Source organism: Eptesicus fuscus, chromosome 15, assembly GCF_027574615.1.
Source record: "Eptesicus fuscus isolate TK198812 chromosome 15, DD_ASM_mEF_20220401, whole genome shotgun sequence".
Classification (NCBI taxonomy): Eukaryota; Metazoa; Chordata; class Mammalia; order Chiroptera; family Vespertilionidae; genus Eptesicus; species Eptesicus fuscus.
In genome coordinates this window covers 61,942,765-61,962,766 of record NC_072487.1, presented here as the reverse complement: position 1 = coordinate 61,962,766, position 20,002 = coordinate 61,942,765, and the positions used below count along the sequence as shown (strand labels likewise).

General features: G+C 47.1%; 2 protein-coding genes across 2 annotated transcripts in view; both read left to right on the top strand.

The window, feature by feature from the left end:
• Nucleotides 1–547, top strand: part of PTBP3 (polypyrimidine tract binding protein 3) — a 92,331-nt gene extending 91,784 nt beyond the window's left edge. Inside the window, exon 14 of the mRNA XM_054726922.1 lies at nucleotides 364–547. Within this exon, the coding sequence (XP_054582897.1) occupies nucleotides 364–529 (166 nt within the window). The 3' untranslated portion in view covers nucleotides 530–547. The remainder of the gene's footprint in view (nucleotides 1–363) is intronic.
• Nucleotides 548–10,612: 10,065 nt separating this feature from the next.
• SUSD1 (sushi domain containing 1) overlaps nucleotides 10,613–20,002 on the top strand; it is an 86,002-nt gene continuing 76,612 nt past the window's right edge. The window contains exon 1 of the mRNA XM_054726853.1: nucleotides 10,613–10,724. Within this exon, the coding sequence (XP_054582828.1) occupies nucleotides 10,613–10,724 (112 nt within the window). The remainder of the gene's footprint in view (nucleotides 10,725–20,002) is intronic.

Genomic DNA, 20,002 nt, shown 5'->3' with positions numbered 1-20,002 from the left:
ACTTCATCGCCCAAGAATCTGCTGCATTCGTACTATCACAGAGAAGGGATTTCATCAACCGATCCGTCTTCTCTCTGTTTATGGGCTTTCACTTCTCAGGCCTCCCTGCATTTTGAAGCATCCACCTCTGCTGGGAGCAGTGACACAATGAGACACTTGCCGGGCATTTGGAAGCAGCCACCTCTCACTTCAAGAATATGGGTCAGACACGCCTCCTGAGCCTGGATGGGGTTAACCCTGGCAGTAGCTGTAGAGTGACAGGTTGCTATGCCAATGCTGAGGATAGAATTCTGAGTGACAGGGCACTTGTGTGGTTTCAAATTATTGAATTTTTATGTTTATGCCGTCTTTTCTTCTTTACAGTGTTTCTGTATTCGAACATTCCACTTTCCCCGCCGATGCTGGAGAGGGGCGGTTCCCGGGGCTCAGTGGCCCAGCCATCTATCTCCCTGCCCCTGGCAGCCCATCACGGCCAAGCAGCTACTGCTGGGCCTGCAGATGGTGGTTGTGCTACTTTGTACATAAATAAAATTTATTTTTAAGAATATATTTGTAGCCCTGGCCTTGTGGCTCAATTGGTTGGGTGTCATCGTGTGCACTGAAAGGCTGTGGGTTCGATTCCAGTCCGGGCACGTGCCTAGGTTGCAGGCTGAATCCCTGATAGGGGCTGTGCAGGAGGCAGCCTATCGATGTCTCACTCTCACATTGATGTTTCTCTCTCTCTCCCTCCCTTCCTTTCTCCCTTAAAAACACACACACAAAACAATTAAAAATATTTTTTTATTATTAAAAAGAAAAAAGAATATTGTAATATGTAGGCCCCCCTGAAAATTGGGGTTTGAGGAAGGGCTCCTCTCGCTACAATTAAAGAGCATTCTGGCTTAGAAACATTTCCTGGGCACAAGCAGGATTTTCCTTTTAACTTCATTTCTGACTTTCTTCTCTGAGTGCCCTCCGCAAATTAAACACCTCCGTCCATTAGCAAATTAATGTATGCACCATTTTTTTTTTTTTTTTCAGAGAGAAGACCTTTTCTAGCTATCTTGTGTTCCCTGTTGGGTCCCCATTTTCACCTGTTGAAAACCTATCCATCTTTTAGGCTCTAGCTTAAAGGCCTCTTCCTTAATGATAACTGTCCTTATTGTGGCAGCTGGAAGGCCCTTTTCTGAGGCCTCCTTGGCCTCTGTTTAAGCCAGACAGAAATGCTTCTGAAAAACCAGGTTTATCTAGATGCATAGTCCTGCCTACATCTACCATGTACTGTGTGGTATACGGAAGCCATGGAGTCTCCTTGCCCGGTACTTACTTCCTCCTTTCAGACCACCCTAGAGGGGTCCTGGGAGCTAGCCCAAGGTGACTTCAAGCTCATTATTCCTGGGCGGGGGGGGAGGAGGGGTGGGGGGTGTAGAGGAGGAGAGTTGCTGTCCAGAAAGCCACTTATAGTGCATTCTGGAGTCATCATATTCTAAAAGACCAGCGGGCACATGCAGTAGACTGCATTAACAGTGTAAATGTAGTGGGTACGCATTAAGGTCCTACGCTTGAGTTAGACCAAAGTTGAGTATATTGCAAGGGTTTACTATCAAGACCTGCAGGAAAAGATCCACTTGATTCTACACTGGTCAGACTGTTTCCAGAGTATTGTGTTTCGTTTGGAGTATAAATAAGTTCTTCGGAAAAAAGAAGTCTGAAACAACAGCACAAAAAGGAGTCACCCAGAATGATGAGAGCCTTGTCCTAGAATGCCATGTGGAGAGCAGGTCCAGCCCAAATGAGGTGGGATTTGTGCAAAGGCATGCCAGTTACACTGAGGAGGGAGGGACTCTGCACAGCCAGCATGTGCACCAGCTATCGCCACAGCTGCTGGTCTGGCTGCCTCGCACCCTTTACCCTTCTGAGAAAACAGTGCCTGTCTTTTCTTCGGGAACCTCTCCTCCCAGCTCGGTCCCTGGGCTTTGGGTGAGGCTGACCCCACACTGAAGGTGGGCCCTTGAGGCTCTAGGCTAGCGATGTTCAACCTATTTCATCGCATGGCCCACATAAACTAAGTACGAAACTCTGCAGCACACCAAAAGATACACTTTTTGCTGATCTGACAAAAAAAATGTAATTTTGATTCATTCACACTGGACGGCTATTGTTATTTTGGCTGTTGTCATTTTTTTAATTTGACAATCTCAGGGAAAAGAGGTCAGTGCCCCTGACTAAAGAGTCAAGTATTGCTCTAGCTGGTTTGGCTCAGGCGATAGAGTGTCGGCCTGCGGACTGAAAGGTCCCAGGTTCCATTCCAGTCAAGGGCACATGCCCAGGTTGTGGGCTCAATCCCCAGTGGGGGGCATGCAGGAGGCAGCCTATCAATGATTCTCTCAGCATTGATGTTTCTATCTCTCTCTCTCTCTTCCTGTCCTTTCCTCTCTGAAATAAATAAAAACATATTTTTTAAAAAAAGAGTCAAGTATTGCATGTTTTAAAAATTCTTGCCCTAGTCCCTAGTCGGGTAGCTCAGAGGATCTACCCGACTAGGGATCGTCCTGGAATGCCAACGCTGTGGGTTCGATTCCCAGTCAGGGCATAAATAAGAAGCAACCAATGAATGCATGAATAAGTGGAACAACAAATCGATGTTTCTCTTTCTCTCTCTCTCTCAAATCAGGATTTTTAAAAAAAATCCTGCAGCAAACCAGTGTGCCTGCCACAGCACAGGCTATTATGGATTCGAGTGCAGTGGTTTAGCAGTGGGCATTTGTCCCCAGGGACAAATAGGCTCAAGGCTTTTGGGTCACTCTTGGGGAAGAGAAGCGTTCTCTGTCCTCTGAGTTTGAAGCTGAGAGGACACTGCAGCCTCTCTTCTCACCGTGAGGGGAAGTCTGAGACGGGAGCGAGCAGAGCTAAGAGAAGAAACTGGAACCCGCGCACTGTCTGTCTTAGGTCACGTCACACCGTAAGTCACATCTGTTGGGGAGCCTTTTCGGTTATAGGAGCCAATACATTCCAGTTTTTATTTTTTTATTTATTTATTTATTTATTTATTTATTTATTTATTTATGTTTTTAAAATATATTTTATTGATTTTTACAGAGAGGAAGGGAGAGGGATAGAGAGTTAGAAACATCGATGAGAGAGAAACATCGACCAGCTGCCTCCTGCACACCCCCCACTGGGGATGTGCCAGCAACCAAGGTACATGCCCTTGACTGGAATCGAACCTGGGACCCTTCAAGTCTGCAGGCCGGCGCTCTATCTACTGAGCCAAACCGGTTAGGGAAATACAGTCCAGTTTTGCTTTCAACATTTGGATCATTTTAAGTCACTTAGAACCCAAAGTCTCCTAAATAGTACACAGCAGGGTTATGAAGGAGAGGGATTTTCAGAGCAGCTGGTGAGGTGGTAAGATGGAGAGCTAGTCTGTCTGGCAGGGGCAAGTGGCTTGTTTTAGGTGACGTGTGACAATCTGTGTTTTATGAGCATCTAAGGTTTGTGGCCTGTCAGTCTGGTATTGTGGCTGACATTGGTAAATTGTATTTAAGAAGTAGCTACCGCCCAGTCAGTGTATCTCAATGGTTGAGCGTAGACCCATGAACCAAGAGGTCACAGGCTCAATTCCCGGTCAGGGCACATGTCCAGGTTTCAGGCTCCATCCTTAGTAGGGGACGTGTAGGAAGCAGCCATTGGATGATCTCTCTCTCACCGATGTTTCTGTCTCTCTATCTCTCTCCCTTCTTCTCTCTCTAAAATCAATAAAAACATTTTTTTAAAAAGTAGCTATGATGATGGGAAAGAATAATTTGATTTAAAAATTACCTGTGAGTGCTGAAGGTTTATTCTACAAACCTGCCAGAGAAAATCAAAGCATAAGAAAGCTTTTGAACTGGCTAATAATACGTGCGTGCTCCCTTTTCTATTACCCCTTTGGCTCAGAGTCAAAGTCTCTCATATTCATTTTAAAACAACTGCGTGAGCAAGTCAGGACACTGTGGCGCATCATCAGAGTCCCGGAGGCAGTGTGGGAGACAGTCATCTGGGGCCATAGCATCTGGTAGCCACCAAGCCCTGAAATGAACAGGAAATAAGACAAGTAGAGGGATGACTAATCTGAAGCTTTTCTACATCAGCTTGCTCCAAGGATGTGCAGCTGAACTGAATATTAACACCCACTGGTAACCTAGGATTGACAGTGACTGACTCCGTTCCTTTCTTCCTTCCCCAAATAGGCAGAACACTTACTAGGTACCTGGAGTTTTGCCAGGTCTTAGTGATGGGTTGGTTAATGTGGCACTGACCATGACCTTGAGCAACTAACAGTCTAATGGGAAAGACAGACCAGTAAGCGCTAAAAGGGATATGTGGGGGGACTTTAGAAGGAGAAATGTACACTTAATGTTTATGTACTTCACTGTATGTAAATTATACCTCGATTTTTAAAAATGGGAAGAAAAAAAGAATCACTTGAAGGCAATACTGGAAATTCAGGCAGGGTATTCTTTTCAGAGCACTGAAATAGAGATGATCTGTGGGAGATACAAAGCAAATGTAATCAGATTTAATGAAAGAGCTTAAGCACCTACAACCCCACAAAAGCAGAGAGTATCTCCAAAAAAAGTGAACTTTCTAACTAGAACTCCAGAATAACCTCAAGTTCAGAGACAGCAGAAACAGGGAGAAGCTACTGGTATGATAGTGAACTGGTAATTAGTTCATGAGGGGCAAACATGTTCTCTGGACTCATGTTCTGCTTTAGAAGTGGCTAGCTATGAATTTCCCCCCAACTGAAAATTTTAAGTAAGGCTTGCTACTTACCAATTAAGATGAGAATCATGATACAAGAAGCTCCCAGGGAAGGCATCGAAGTGGAGAAAGTAGCCACTGCCCAGTTCCCCCCTCCCAGCCCCAAAGTGATTGGAGCTAGGACCAGTGTCACCAAATTTACTCCTAAGAAAATAGGGATTTTCATCTGGGCTGAGGACATATATCCAAACTACAAATTCTAAACATACAGGACTTTCATGTAAAAAAATAAGAACAGGCAGTCAGCAATCATGAAACACCCAAGGAAAACCAGCAGAAGACTCATCAAATTCTATAAATAAATGATCAACCTCCTGATGAGAGGAAAGAACTTTGAAATGCAATAGTTGGCATACTCAGAGGAATTCAAGAATTTATCACATCTACAGAAATAAAAAGCATACTATAAAAGAAACAGAATTCTTGGAAATTAAAAGCATGATTGCCCAAAAGATGGAAGAGCAGAGTGGGTGCAGATCACGTTAGTGAACAGGAAGATCACATCAGTGAACAGGAAGATCAAGTTAGGGTAGTCTTCCCACATCCAGTGAATAAAGGCAAAGAAGGGAATAAGATAAATATTGAATCAGGAAGACTAGAGGCAAATTTTTAGGAATTGCCACTCATAAGTTCCAGAAGTAATAAATGGAAAGAATTGAGAGAATGAGATTATCAAAGAGCCAAAAGGGAAAAAAGTCTCTGCTGAAGAAAAGCTCAAATCTGCAAACTGAAAGGGACCAATGAGTGCTGGGCAAGAATAATGAAAAACTATATTCTCATGAAATTTCTGAATTCCAAGGAGAAAGAGAAAATCCCCAAAGCTTGGTGTGGGAAGCACGGGTCACACATCACCGGAAAGGAATTTATAACCAAATGAGCCTGTGATCCGCATCTGTAACACTAGTGCTGGACCACAACATCCAGAAAGAAAATTATTTTGGACCCAGAAATCTAGACTCCATTAACCTATCCTTTAATTATTTTAAATTCAGAATTCTATTCTTAATTAATCTATAACTAAATTATGAGAGCAAATTCAAGATATATTTGGACATGCAAAATTTGGAAGTTTATCATCCAGACATACTTTCTGAAAGAGATAGTCAAAGATGTACCAGAAAAAGATGAAGAAAGAGGAAGAGGGGAAAGAGAATACACACACACACACAAAACCAGCAGCAAGCAAAGAAACCAGCCAAAACCGGTTTGGCTCAGTGGATAGAGTGTCGGTCTGCGGACTGAAAGGTCCCAGGTTCGATTCCGGTCAAGGGCATGTACATTGGTTGCGGGCACGTCCCCAGTGGGGGATGTGCAGGAGGCAGCTGGTCGATGTTTCTCTCTCATCGATGTTTCTAACTTTCTATCCCTCTCCCTTCCTCTCTGTAAAATATCAATAAAATATTAAAAAAAAAAAGAAACCAATACAACCTTTAGCTCAGTTCCATTGTAAAATAACTGAATAAAGTATATTTTGAAGATGGCATGGTTTGCCAAGGTCAATAATATGGGTCTTCGCTGTCAGCTAGTATTTACCAAGGAAAGTCTAGGTCAATCAGCCTTCACAGCTGTTGTGGGATTCCTCAGCAATTGTGTTGGTCATTGCTGGGTGTGCCCCATTTCTCCTCGGGCCTGTGGGTAGCTGCAAGGGTCCTTGAGTTGTTTGTGGGTCCGGAAATGGGCTGTCAGCAAGGCTTCCTTTTACAGTTTGTGGAACAAACAGACCAACAGCTGAGGTTTCCTCAAGTGAGTCAAGTGACTGTGCGTGTGTGTGCGTGTGTGTGTGTGTGACAAATTGGGTGACAGAGCCTTAGTCTCACTTGGTGTTCCCACCTCCTGAGGTAAGGGGTAGGACTGGGGAGTGCTATGCCAGCTGCTCCCTGAACCTGAGTCTGTTGGAGTGTCTGAAATGTGCTCCCAAATCCGAATCTGTTCTTCCAGCTTCTGCTGGTAGGAGCAGAGGGTGTCTATGAGAAAGTGGGGAGGGCTAAGAGTCCTTCCTGCTCTACTGAGCTGCCACTTCCCATCCACGTCTGTTTCACTTTGCGGAGAACACTGGTGTTTTGGGTGGGCTAGATGTTAATGGCACTGTTCGTAGCACAGCCATGTGCAGGGGCCAAGAATGGATCTGCTACCCAAGTTCTGCAAGCGAACTCCAGGCAGGGCGTTTGGTTTGTGTCTTTGGGAGAGGCATGTTAGAAAAGGCCGAGTAATCCTCCTGTTTCTCACGTGTCAGGGAGTCACTGAGCATCTAAGAGTGAGAAGCATACCTTCACCTGACCGAGGGACGGTCTTCAGTGGGGCCTTCTCTGTGGAGGCGGGTCCTTAGGTCAGTGTGGAGAAATCGGCTCGAGAGGAAGACTCCACTGTGGGAGGGTCAACGTGGCCCTTTCATGTCATCCAGGGGACAGATGTGTGAGCATGGAGTGGGATATTACACAGAGAGACTCAAGTTTGTCTATCAAACCCACAGTGTTTCAACCAACATGACTCAGAGGCTTCAAACATTTTTCCCCCCGACTTTAAAACATTTTTTATTATTTTTTCAAGGGTTTCAAACATTGACATCATTTCTCTTAATGCAAACTTCAAGCCATGCGTTCACTACCAGAGCGTATCAAACTCATTACAATGAGATACGCAAGCCATTCCTGAAATACCCACATATAAGCAATTTCTTTACAATCGGTAAGCCTGCTCGTAGTATTCGCCAGCCGTCCTCTGGGAAAAGCTGTCCATCATTTCTGGTCAGGAGTGCAATGACCTGCCAGGGATTTTGCCAGGAAAGTTCCAGGGTATTTGGTATCCAGATCTCTTGTTCCCTTTTTCTTCCGGCCTTATATCCACGTGGGAACCCACCGGGCAATCCCCACACTTTACATTGTAAGCAGACACAGAAGGGCAGCCTGGGGGGGAAAGCCTGGAGATACCGGGCTAGTATTTACCTTCCTTTTGCCTGTCCTCTCCCTCCCCACCCCCGGTTGCCTCACAGCCCACCAAGGACTCTCTTAGAATCTCATCCACTTAGTCTCAGGGGTTGGGGGATGGGACTTTCCAAAGGAACTTTCCTTTAAATTCTGATTGGCCAGGATCCAAAATTGAGTTGGAAAGTCCTATATATTAGTACCAGTGTGGTAAAATAAAAATAAAAATTGGCACCTAACTTTTTTTTTTTGTCATTGATTTTTTTTTTTTTTTTATCATTTAACTACTTTTAAGTGTACAGTTTAGTGGCATTAAGTAAATTCACATTATTTTGTAGCCATCAACACTATCCATCCACAGAATTTTTTTTCATCTGGCAAAACTGAAACTCTCGCCCTAACTGGTTTGGCTCAGTGGATAAAGTGTCGGCCTGCAGACTGAAGGGTCCCAGGTTCGATTCTGGTCAAGGGCATGTACCTTGGTTGTGGGCACATCCCCAGTAGGGGGTGTGCAGGAGGCAGCTGATCGATGTTTCTCTCTCATCGATGTTTCTAACTCTCTATCCCTCTCCCTTCCTCCCTGTAAAAAAAAAAAAAAAAAATATATATATATATATATATATATATATATATTAAAAAAACTGAAACTCTCTACTCATTTCCCTCTCTCCCCAGCCCCTGGCAACCACCCCTCTACTTTCTGTCTATGAATTTGACTACTCTAAATACCTCAAATGAGTATAATTATATATATATATATACATATATATATATATATATATATTCAGTAAGGAATGATAAAGTAAATTAGCTAATAGATGCAAAATTGATTAACTGGTATATAGGAAAAAATCTAATTATTAGGTTCATCTTATTTTTACCTGGCAGAAATCATTTATATCTCTACTTGAAAAGATGAATTTGCATGGCTATGGACAAGAATCTTTTGCATTATCATCAACTTTCCGCACGTTAACTTCTGCCCCTACAGTTATAAAATAGCCTCATCCACAGAAAGTCCATCAAAGGCACACAGCCCTATGGAATCAGCTAATCTCCAGAAAGGCTACCAGACAACGCCCAGCACCCCACTGAAAAGACATGCAAATAATCTCATTTGTCCACGGCCATTTCTAAGTTTTGGACAATTTTTCCTAACATCACCAATTAATACACACACTCACAAATACATTCAAATTTATTTATTCTGCAGGAGGGCATGGCAGAAGAGATATAGGTTGGTTTACAAATTTATTAAATGAATGTAATTTTTTTGTTGTTGAAATAAATTACATGATTTCAAGTTCATGGAGAACTGAGTTTAACAAAAAATTTGTCTAAATAACAGGGGACAGGCTACCATACCCGCACTGTCCGTCTCTTACTCCTCCAAGCAGGCTCTTATCTTCGCTGAACAAAAAAAAATAATGAATAAGAAAGCCTGCTACAAAGGAGGCCAGGAAGTTTATTTTTAACTACCTCTTTTTAAAGCTGCACAACAAGTTTAGCCCTTATATGGGTGTGTTCACGGGTGGTTAGATTTAGATCAGGCTCATGGTAGAGAGAGAAAGCAAGTGAGGATATGGGTGAAGTAGTGGGGTGTACAATTCTATAATACACCATCTACATATTGTATTTTGTGTTCATCACTCCATCCATCACCATTGCTCTTGGAGAGACCCACAGACATCACAAGTTCAAAGCCTTCAAAATGGAACTTATTTCTTCTCCCCCTGTGACCTCTCCCCACCCCAAATGATAACAATGCCTTTTGGATCTGTCTCAGTGACTCCCAACCACCATCAACGCAGGTGCCCAAACCAGAAATCGAGGTGACATCTGCTATTCCTCTTTCCTTCTCCTCCACTCTACTGCTCATAAAATCCAGTGCACTCCACTCACTACCACTCTCAATTGCCACTTCTCTCCCTACGTGGCCAGTGCCTGCTCCTGGACATGCCCTCTCCTGCCTGGATTCCTGCGGCCCAGCCAGGCTGGACTCCCTGCCTCCCCATCCCCAATCCCGACCCTGCAGAGCAGACTCTGGGAGACTTTCCTGAAGAAGTCACTCCGCTTAAAATCGAGTTACAGCTTCTTGGCAACCCCCTTCACTTGGCTTACGAGGTCTTCTTTATTTGCATCTTGATGCCTCTCTCCAAGCATCTAGAAGAATATTCTGTCGCCATCTCGGCCTATGCCTTTCTCACCTGCTTCCTTTCCGCTCCCACGTTTCTCTCACCCTCAGGGGTTTAGCTGACTTCCAGGAGCAAAAGGATCCCCTGCCAGCCCCTCTCCCACCACAACTCTGTCGCCCTGTAAGGCCTTGTCACCTGGTCAGCGCTGCTGTCGCTGCTAAGTCGCCTGGACCAGCGGCTTCTCTTGCCCTTGAGCTCCAGCCACTCACCCGGGTCTCCCACCTCCCACAAGATTCCTGCTCCTTCCGCCCCTCAAACCCCCTTTGCCATCCCGGGGTTGCCTCCCTGAGCCCCCGACCGGCTTGGATGCCACGTCCGATTCCCACGCTCAGGGCGCGATGGCCGTTCCCTCCGGCACAGGCGGGACCCTCTGCTCAGCTGGGTCGCTCTCTGCCGGGTGGCTGCTCCCACTTTTGGAACCTACGCGCCCCGAGGGCCGGCCCCTGGCACTGCCCCTGTGTGTCCCCCGGGCCACCGCGCGCCGGGCAGGTGCACGAAGGAGAGAAGGAGCGAGTGAATGAATGAGCGTCTGCGGAGGGCGCGGGCCGGGCGCGCCGCCGCCGCCCCAGGACCCCGCGGCGCCCTCCGCTCCGCCGCGCCGCGCCGGAAGCGGCCGGGCCGGCCCCCTCCCCGCGGCGCCCGCCGCCTTATCTCGGCGCCTCGGGCCCCAGGAGGAGACGCGGGCGCCGGGAGGGACGTGGCGGCGGCGGCATGGGCCCGGGGCCCCGGGGCGCGGGCCACCCGCCTCGCCGCCTGCTGTCGCTGCTGCTGCTGCTGCTGCTCGGCCTGGCCCGCGGCGCGACCGGAGCGCGGGGCGCCGACGGTGAGTGCGGACGGGCGCGGGCGCCGCTCGGGGGCCCCCGGGGCGCCGGCTGGGCCTCCACGAGGCTGGGCGCGCCCGAGGCGCGCTTCCCCGCCCCTGGGCCGGACCCGCGCAGGCTCGGGCGTAGGGCGCAGGTGGGGCTGCCCTGGCCGTTGGGGATCGGGAAGGCGGGGCTCCAAGAAGCAGGAGGGGCTCCCCGCCCGGGCCTTCCCGCCCCGTCCCGGAGCCGCTGGAGAGACCTGTTCGGAGAGACGGCCTGGCCCGCGCCCCCGAGGGACTGAGGGGGGCTGGGGGCTGGGCGGTGGCGGCGCCCCAGGGTGAGCCGCCCGGCCTGGGAGGGCGTTCCGGCTTCACTGTCACGCTGCTGGCTCTGCAGTAGCTTTTGCACAACAAATCCTGGAAGCAATTTTCTTTCTACCTTTTAATTTTTTTTCACCTTGATGATGAGGTAAGATGCTCATGTGGTGAGAATAAAGTATAAAGTTTACAGGAAGAAAGTATTCACGAATTCATTCAACAGATGGCCTTTGTTTCCCTGTAGAGGGTGTGATGAGGGCTTTATGCTGGACCTCAACGAGTTCTTCTCCTGCAGGTGACAGACGAACAAATAGTCCATTTCCAGGCAATTGGAATAGTTCCCCCTCCACCAGCACCTTCAAACGCAGTGAGGAGTTCAGACCTGTAGGGGAGGGGGCGTTTACCCAAACAACTGTAGAAGGCAGATGCCATAGGTGCTTTGAGAAGGTGGGGGTGGTCAGAGGAGGGAGGGATTACTTCCAGCTGAGGAATCGTGGCGTCCTGGGTGAGGTGACCCGTTAACCAGGCCTTCAAGGATTGGTGATATTTGGATAAGGGAAGATGAGAGAAAGGCATCCCAGCTCATGGCAGAGGGCACAGTGAGCACTCCACAAATATGTGTAGAAAGATGAATTCCAGACGGAGGGGCAGGGACAGGAAGCAAAAGCAGGGGCCTGCAGTTCCCATTCGTTTGTAGGAGATGGCTGGGAAGTGGGGGCGGAAAGGCAGATTGGATTGAGCCAGAAGGCAGAGTGCCTTACCTGGCAGGCCACGGCATTTCGACCCGGTTACTTCTGGGCAGTGGAAAGCCATTGGAAGTCATTGCAGGTGTCTGGACAGAGTGATCTAAAAAGTGGCTCTAAGGAAACCCTCTAACTTCCTTAATAAAACCAAACACTGATCCTGACGTGGAAGGAACTTCTGTGTAAGGAAAAAGGGGGGTGCTTTGCAGCTCAGACTCTTGTCCCTTCCAAATTGTCTTTATTTGGGACTTTTACCATCACTGGTGGGTGTTTCTCTTGGTGGCTCAACCTTCTGAAGTGGCCATTTTTGTACATCAGGTGCTCTGGTAGGCTTGCTAACTTCCTTCCCTAACGTGGTCTCCCGTGGCAGTGTGCATAAAAGCTTGTAGACCCTTGGAGCCTATTTCAGAATAATCTCTCTTTTTTGGGGTATAATTTTTAATTGAATTTATTGGAGTGACATTAGTTAAAATTATATAGGTGTCAGGTGTACAGTTCTGTAATACATCATCTACATACTGTATTGTGTGTTCACCACTCCATCCATCACCACTTATCTCTCCTTTACCCTCTTCTACGTCCTCCCGTTTCCCCCCTCCTCCTGTTAGAATCTTTGTATTAAGACTCTCTAGACTAGCAAACTGTCCAATGTAGTCTCATCGAATTGTTGGGCTAAGATGGTTGAACAAAGTAACTTTCTCAGGTCATCCATCTATCTGCAAGTACTTAAAGGCTGTGGGATGAATTTTGGGAAATAGAAGTCAGGGTTGCCTGATTGAACCTTCTCTCCTTATGTAGGCATTCTCCCTTCATTTACAACCTTGGGGAATCTGATTTTATTAAGAGCAGGTTTCCTTATAATGGACAAAGTGGGGAATGACGGGAGCCATAGAGCCATTGAGGAAGTTGTTGCAATAGCTGGCCTAGAAGTTCTAAGGACTGGCTTCCCGGCGTGACAGCAGGAGAACAGGACTGAATGTGGATGGTAAGGGGGAAGTGGATCCAGAAGGACTTACTAACAGACATGAAGATACAAGGGAACAGAAGATGAAAGATGACAGTAAGCGTTGGGGACTGGGTGATTTGGATCTATGGTTCTCTAGGAAGAGCAAAAAGATTTGGGAAGAAAGATGACTAGTTGTTTTATTATATATGTATTTTTTAAAATATATTTGAAGAGAGAAGGATAGAGAGTTAGAAACATCGGTGAGAGAGAAACATCTATCAGCTGCCTCCTGCACACCCCCTACTGGGGATGTGCTGGAAACCAAGGTACATGCCCTTGACCAGAATCGAACCTGGGACTCTTCAGTCCACAGGCTGACACTCTGTCCACTGAGCCAAACTGGTTAGGGCTGTATTTTTTTAATATGACAGTTTATTATCTCACTTAAGTTTGGAAGCTGTGTAGCTCCTGGCTTGATTAAGTTAAACGATTAATGCCCTCATCAGGTTCCTCCAGTTTTCATGTCTGGCTGACTAGTTGTTTTAGATCACCTGGATTGGAGGTGATGTTAGGGCTCTCGGATTAAATCAGTAGGGAGTTAAGACTGACAGGAGATGTCTGCAAATGATGTAGACTTGATGGTCACTTGGAGCCTGTGGTTAATAAGACTTAGAGGACCAAGGACAGATTTTGGGGGGAGATCAGATTTAGGTGGTAGATGACCGTAGAGGAGAAAGAGCGGCAGCTACAAAGGTAGGAGGAAGACTGGGTTAGCAGAGCATCAAGGAAACCAGGGGAGGAAATTCCAAGGAGGTGGAGATGGAGAAGAAGAAGCCTTTGGATTTGGTGACTCAGGTCCGAGGTGAGCCAGCTCCAGCAGAGCAGTGAGGGTGCGAATCAGATACAAAGGGCTCTAGAGCAGTGCTTTTCAACCCGTGTGCCACAAGGCTTTTTAAAACATGCAATACCTGACTATTTAGTCAGGGCCACTGACCTCTTTTCCCTTAAATTGTCCAATAAAAAAAAATGACAACGGCCATCACAACAGTAGCCATCTGGTGGGAGTGAATCAAAATGACGCCTAATTTTTTGGTGTCAGATTGGCCAAAGATATATTTTTTGGTGTGCTGCAGAATTTGAGTAATTAGTTTATCTGTGCCATAAGATGAAAAAGGTTGAAAATCCTGCTGTGGAGGGTTACAGAGACTTTGCTGCAGAGTGAATGCTCTTTAAAGAAGGGAAGGAAACGGAAGGTAGCATTTAGTAGGGCTGGCCAGGTCAGTTCAACAATGTTTTTGGTGGGGGGTTGAAGGCGGTAAAGCGGACTCAGAACAGTTTAGACTCAGGGGCATTCTTTAGTAGAAAGGAAGAAAATAAAGATGCGAAAATAAATGAGATATTCTCTGGAGCAGGTCAGTAGGCAACGTGGGTCTACACGTGAGAAAGCTTAGTTTCAGGAAGGGGACAGAAGGAGGAGAATGGAGAACCCCTCGTCCCTCCCCCCACAGCTGTCTCCTCAGTGAGTCTATTCCTATTTCCAAACCAGCCCCGCTGTCCTGGCTCCCGGGAAGCCCCCTGGCGTTCCGTGGTCCCTTTTGCAGTACCAGCAACACCATGCCCATGCCTCCGTACCATCTTTGTACGGGGCACACGCTATTCACATACACATTTCTGTGGTCCTCCATACACTTACACCGGGGTCATTGTTAACTGGGCTGAGAGCTCCTTGTGAGTAGGGACTGTGGCTTGTGTTAGGAACCTGGAATGGAAATAACTGAAGACCACCCAAATAAGAAAAGGCACGGCGATTTAGTCAGAGCTTACTCTATATAGCAAGAGAATCAGCCGCCATCACCTTTGTCAGAGACTCAAAGGCAGGCCGGGGAGTGTAAAGCTTTCTAGTGGAACAAAGGGGAGGTCTTCAGGTGTGCCCTCGTTGGATGCTGACAGGGGGAAGCTGGAGGCAGCTCATTGCTGAGACAGGCTGGTCAGCCAGAATAGGGAAGCGGAGGCAGGTGGTTAAACAGCAGTTTGCATCCGTCTGGTAAATCCCACCTTCCCTAACTTAAGGACACTTAAGAGTAAATGGTTTGCACTTCTCCCCAACCACAGGGTAAATAGCTTAAGTCACCCTGCTCAGGGAGGGAGAGAGCAGAAATCCAGTTATTTATTGCCATTTGTCAGTCCCACCCAATGAAGTTAAGAGAATAAATCTCATTTTGGCACATCAGCATAAAACTGATGAATGTTCTATTGAGATCCTCCCCTAAAACTTCCCGTCAACGCCCAGCCTTTAAAACCCTCAAAACCAAGGTCCCAGCACATGCTCTCCCTCCCACATCTCCTAAACACTAAAGGGCCCCATGAGGCTTGCAACCAGGGCAGCAACGGATGGGGCAGTTTGTCACAAGCAAGCCCCCTGACCCTGTCCCAAGGCCCCCTTTTCTCTTGACTTCTTCGTCTGACTTCTCATTTCCCCGCCTAGTCCCTCCTGCGATCCTAGCCCTTCCTTGAGTCACTGTCCCCAGCTTTAATAAACACCCTCGAAAACCCACCTGGACTTGTGAAAATTTCCCTGCACAAAATCAAGAATCCACACGCTACCTGCTGGCCCCCAGGCAGACCAGCTGAGGGCCAGGTCCCCTTTCCAGTAACACTACCAACAGGAGTCCTTATATGATTGGTTAGGGGAGCATATTTGGCGTTCCCCGATTAGTCCTAAGTGGAAATGCTGGGGCCGGGGGAGCAAAAATTAGGGAAGTTGGCTGTCACTAAGTCCTGGCCATTTGGGACCGATTGCTAAAGAGGTCGTGGTTTAACTTCCTGGGCTGATTGCTATAGATTGTGGGTCAGAGTTCTATTTTTATAGATGGCTTGGCCATTGTCCATTGTCCATTGTCCATTTGTGTGTTCCGTCTCTCGCTGAATTACATTTAATAGTTATTAAAGATGTTTTGGCGAGAAGATCAGCGAAAAGAGACTGAGGGAGCCAGTCAGATGGCCTGTGTGAGCATAGCTGGTGAAGCAGGAGGGTGTTGGTTGGTGGGTGGGTGGGTGGGGTGTCAAGCCTGAGGGGAATAGAGAGGTTAGGCATGGTAAGGATGGGTGGAACCAGTCAGTCCTGTTTCTTAACCTTTTTCTGGCATTGCTCTGAGTGTGGGAGTGGCTGGGGGACTTGTTGGCTCAGGCCTGGCTGGGGTTTGGAAGGCCAGAGGAGGATGGGCAGAGGCCTTGAAAATCTTGGGGGAGCAATGGTAGAGAGGTAGGGGAAGATGTTCTGTAAAAAGTGCACCTGACTTTACTACTCATGTATTTCATCGGCTTGGCCTTCACTCTGTTATCATGAATCACAGCAGCATATTCACTCTTTAGAGTGGGGAAGTAGAAGAAAGAGTTGTTTTGGAGTGACTTACAGTTGCTCCAAGTAAGGGAGCAGGATTAGAGCCCAGGAAGATTGCCACCATGGCCTGTCATCCACCTCCAGAGACTTGGTTCTGGGCAGTCTTCTGGTCAGATTCTAAAATGGGCTCCTGAGGTCTCTGCAGCCTGAGGTAGCAAGTGGCCTGTTGGCCTCAGCTCTGCAGGGACAGTGACTGAATTGCCAGATTAAAAAAAAAAAAAGTATTTAGCCCAGCCGGTTTGGCTCAGTGGTTGAGCGTCGACCTACGAACCAGGAGATCACAGTTTGATTCCCCGTCAGGGCACATCCCTGGGCTGTGGACTCAATCCCCAGTGAGGGGTGTGCAGGAGGCAGCCAATCAATGATTCTCTCTCATCATTGATGTTTCTCTCATTCTCTCTCCCTTCCTCTCTGAAATCAATAAAAGTATATATTTTTTAAAAAGTATATAGCCTGCTCAAGGATGATGTAGCCTGGTGACATCAGGACAGGGACCTGAAATGTGGCCTAAATATAGGGCTCCTCAAAACTCAGAAGCATTGAAATGGGGCACTTAATAGGGGTTGGTTCCTGGTCTGGAGGTCAGGGGTGGGGCCCTGTTACTGCACTAAAGGGGTCTGTTTGCTTTCGTGCATCAAAGCCCAGTCAAACTCAAACAGTAGTTTGCAGCCAAGAGAGTAAGGGTCTATTAGTTGAGGAAATGGCACTAAGCCTGGAGTCACAGGTAAGCTAGTGCTCAAAGACCTGGCTCCCTGATGACTTCCAGGGGATGGGTTATGTAGGGGAGAAATCATTCATCATGGTGGGTAAAGGAGTTGGGGTCCTGGGCTCTCCTGATTGGTTGGGGCCAGTGTAGTTAGTAGTTAGTTTTCACTGTGTCAGGTCTTGATGTCAGCCATGGCATTGTTCTGTCTGGTCTCGTGAAGATGTGGTCTGCTTTCATGGGGCCGGGGGCTGAAGCACAACTGAAGTCAGGATGTTATCTTTAGCTTCAAGGAGACTGTTTCTGCGGTTAACAGACCTGAGGCTTCCTTATGGAGACATTGTGACACTGACCGGAATCTGATGTCCTAAGGGATTAATGGTTGAGGAGAGGAGCGGATGGACAAAGGAGAAAGGGTCATGTTAAACAAGTTTCTGCTCCCTCAGAGCCCCACTGCAAGTTGTTCTTGGTCAAAGGGGAAAGGGGACAGAAAGGAAGCTGAGGGCCCTCTAGCCATTTTATGGGAGGAAAGGTTATGGGTTCTTGTAGGCAACGTCAGTCATGGGTTGGGTTGAGAAGGGAAATGCCACCTGGTTCACATTGCCCTGCAAGTATTCCATTGCTTGGGAGAGTAGAGTGCTCTCTGTTTTGGAGGATTTTAAAGCAGAGGCTATGCTTTTACTTGTTTCTGTTAGGGATGCTGGAGAGGAGAGTATATGAGGTTCCTTGGGTTCCTTCGCTTTCTGGAATCTGATGCAGTCTCTGAAGAGCAATGCCGTTTTACGCCATGTTGTAGGAGATGGGAGGTGCTTGCTCTAACTGAGTTTGGTGCCTCCTTTGCTTATTTCCTCAGGTCATTTCATTGGTTTCCACGTGTCTCCACAAGTTGGAGATTCGGGATCTCAGGAGGTGGTGCTGTGCATTTGTTGGTCTGCCTGTGAATGGCTGGGGATTAGATGAAGATTCGAATGCAAACACTCTGTTTGTGCTTTTAAACTGCCTCCTTCCCTTTGTATTGTCAAAGTCCACCTGCTGTTATTTCAGAAGTGCCTTTAAATTCTTGCTTGGTATTGAAATCGGGAGCCGGGGAGCTTGCTCAGGCTGGCAGCCACCATTCTGGCCAGGTGTGGGTGTACTTGGTGTTCGGTGGAGAGGAGGGAGGGGTGAGCAGCGCAGAAAACCCGAGGAAGCTGAACTTCCAACTTCTGAGTCAGGTGTTACCCAGGAGATTGGGGGGATGTGGGGAAGGCAGGGCGTGATTTAAAATAAGATATTATGGTTCCTAGAACATCAGCCCCATGAACAGGTAGGCATCTGTTCACACAAAAAGGTTGCTTTTTTGGGTTTTTGCATCAATGCAGTTATTTATCACTCTCTTCATTAGTAAAATTGGCCAGCTGTCATTTATTCATTAACAAAGAGTTGTTGAGTGGTTGTTATAATAGTGCTAACGTCTTCTATTTGCTTTTCATGTATTAACTCATTTACTCTAATTCTCACAACAACCAGGTCTGTTATTATCCTTATCTTACAGATTTATAGGAAACTGAGGCACAGGGATTATTAAGGATTCCACGACTTGCAAGTGGCAGCATTAGGACTGTAGCCCAACTAATCTCTCTCTTAACCCTGCTCTTAATGACTATGACCAATACCAGGCACTGCATCTTGTGTGACTTGTTTCTGACAATAATAACAATATCTACCGAAAGAGACATAAATACTTAGTAAATGACCTCAGTCTAGTGCTTTAGAGCTCATATAGCATTTATGTTTCTCATTTAATCCTCACAACACGATCTCCATCTCAGACTAAACCGGAGGACTGACAGTGTGCGGTCACGAGGGAGCAGGAGAGAAGATGCCAAGCTAGGTGTCAGCCTCTCTTTGTTGATGTGGCTAAAACTGGCTTGGTCCCTGCAGCGTGGAGCAGTGAAGTGAATCGGGTTATAGCAAACTCGTCGTGCTCTTTCTGTTGGCCTGGAGAGTTCCTCTTCCTGGGGTTCTTCTCTCTGTCATGTTGCTCCAGTGCTATGCTTTGCATCCGTTGAGACTTGGTGAAAGACTTCTTCAGTATTCCTTTTACCTTCCCCCGGATTCTCACCCACATCCTGAGGTTGAGCTAGACTTGCAGCACAACTCCTAGTGTGGTCCACCTGGGAGCTTGCCGGAAATGCACATTCTCAGACCCCACCCCACCTTTACTGAATCCGAATCTCTGGGGATTGATTCTGTTTTAATGAGCTCTCCAGGTAGGGTGACCCACTGTCTTGATTTGTACCGAACTGAGGGGTTTCCCAGGACTTTTAGTATTAAAACCAAGACAGTTTCATCACCCTAATTCCAGGTGATTCTTTTAAAAAATGTATTTTTTATTGATTTTTTATTTAGAGAGAGAGGAATGCAGAGGGAGAGAGAGATAGAAACACTAATGATGATAGAGAATCATCGCTCGATCAGCTGCCTCCTGCACGCCCCACACCGGAGATCTAGCCCACAATCCAGGCATGTGCTCTGACCAGGAATCGAACCGTGACCTTCCGATTCATAGGTTGACACTCAACCACTGAGCCACGATGGCTGGGGTTGCCCTTTTCTTTAGGACAAGTCCCCCCCCCACCCCCCACCCAAAAAAAGGTACTTGGTCCTTCAAGCATTTGAACTCAGAGGGCCACCCTACAAGGCTGTGCAGACTATGCTTATTGTGGCCGAGAAGTCCCTGGTAACCTAGCATACAGTTTGTCTTTTATGCCAGTCTGGGGAACAAACATTTATTGAGCCAAACAAACCAGGTCCTGTCCTTGGAGTTACACTTATGCTAAATTATTCTGAGTGGGTCTTTAAAACAGGCATCCTGAGGATGAAGTGTCAGAACATTAGAGGGAAAGGACTTCAGGGGCCATTTAACCCAACTACTCAAATGGGAGCTTGGGAGAAATGCAATATATAGGGCCCCACCCCAGACCAACTGAATCAGAGCCTGCAGTTTAACAAGATCCGCAGGTAATTTGAATGCATTTTAAAATCTGAGAAGCCCAAAGCCCTTGTTTTACAGATGAAGAAACTGAGACTCGGGGAGATGAAGTGATTTGCTAAAGGTCACACATGAATTGGACTCAGGATCCAGTTCCAACTCAAGTCCAGCACTTTGCTCTATACCTGGCTGCCTTCCTACAGGGCCATATTTTG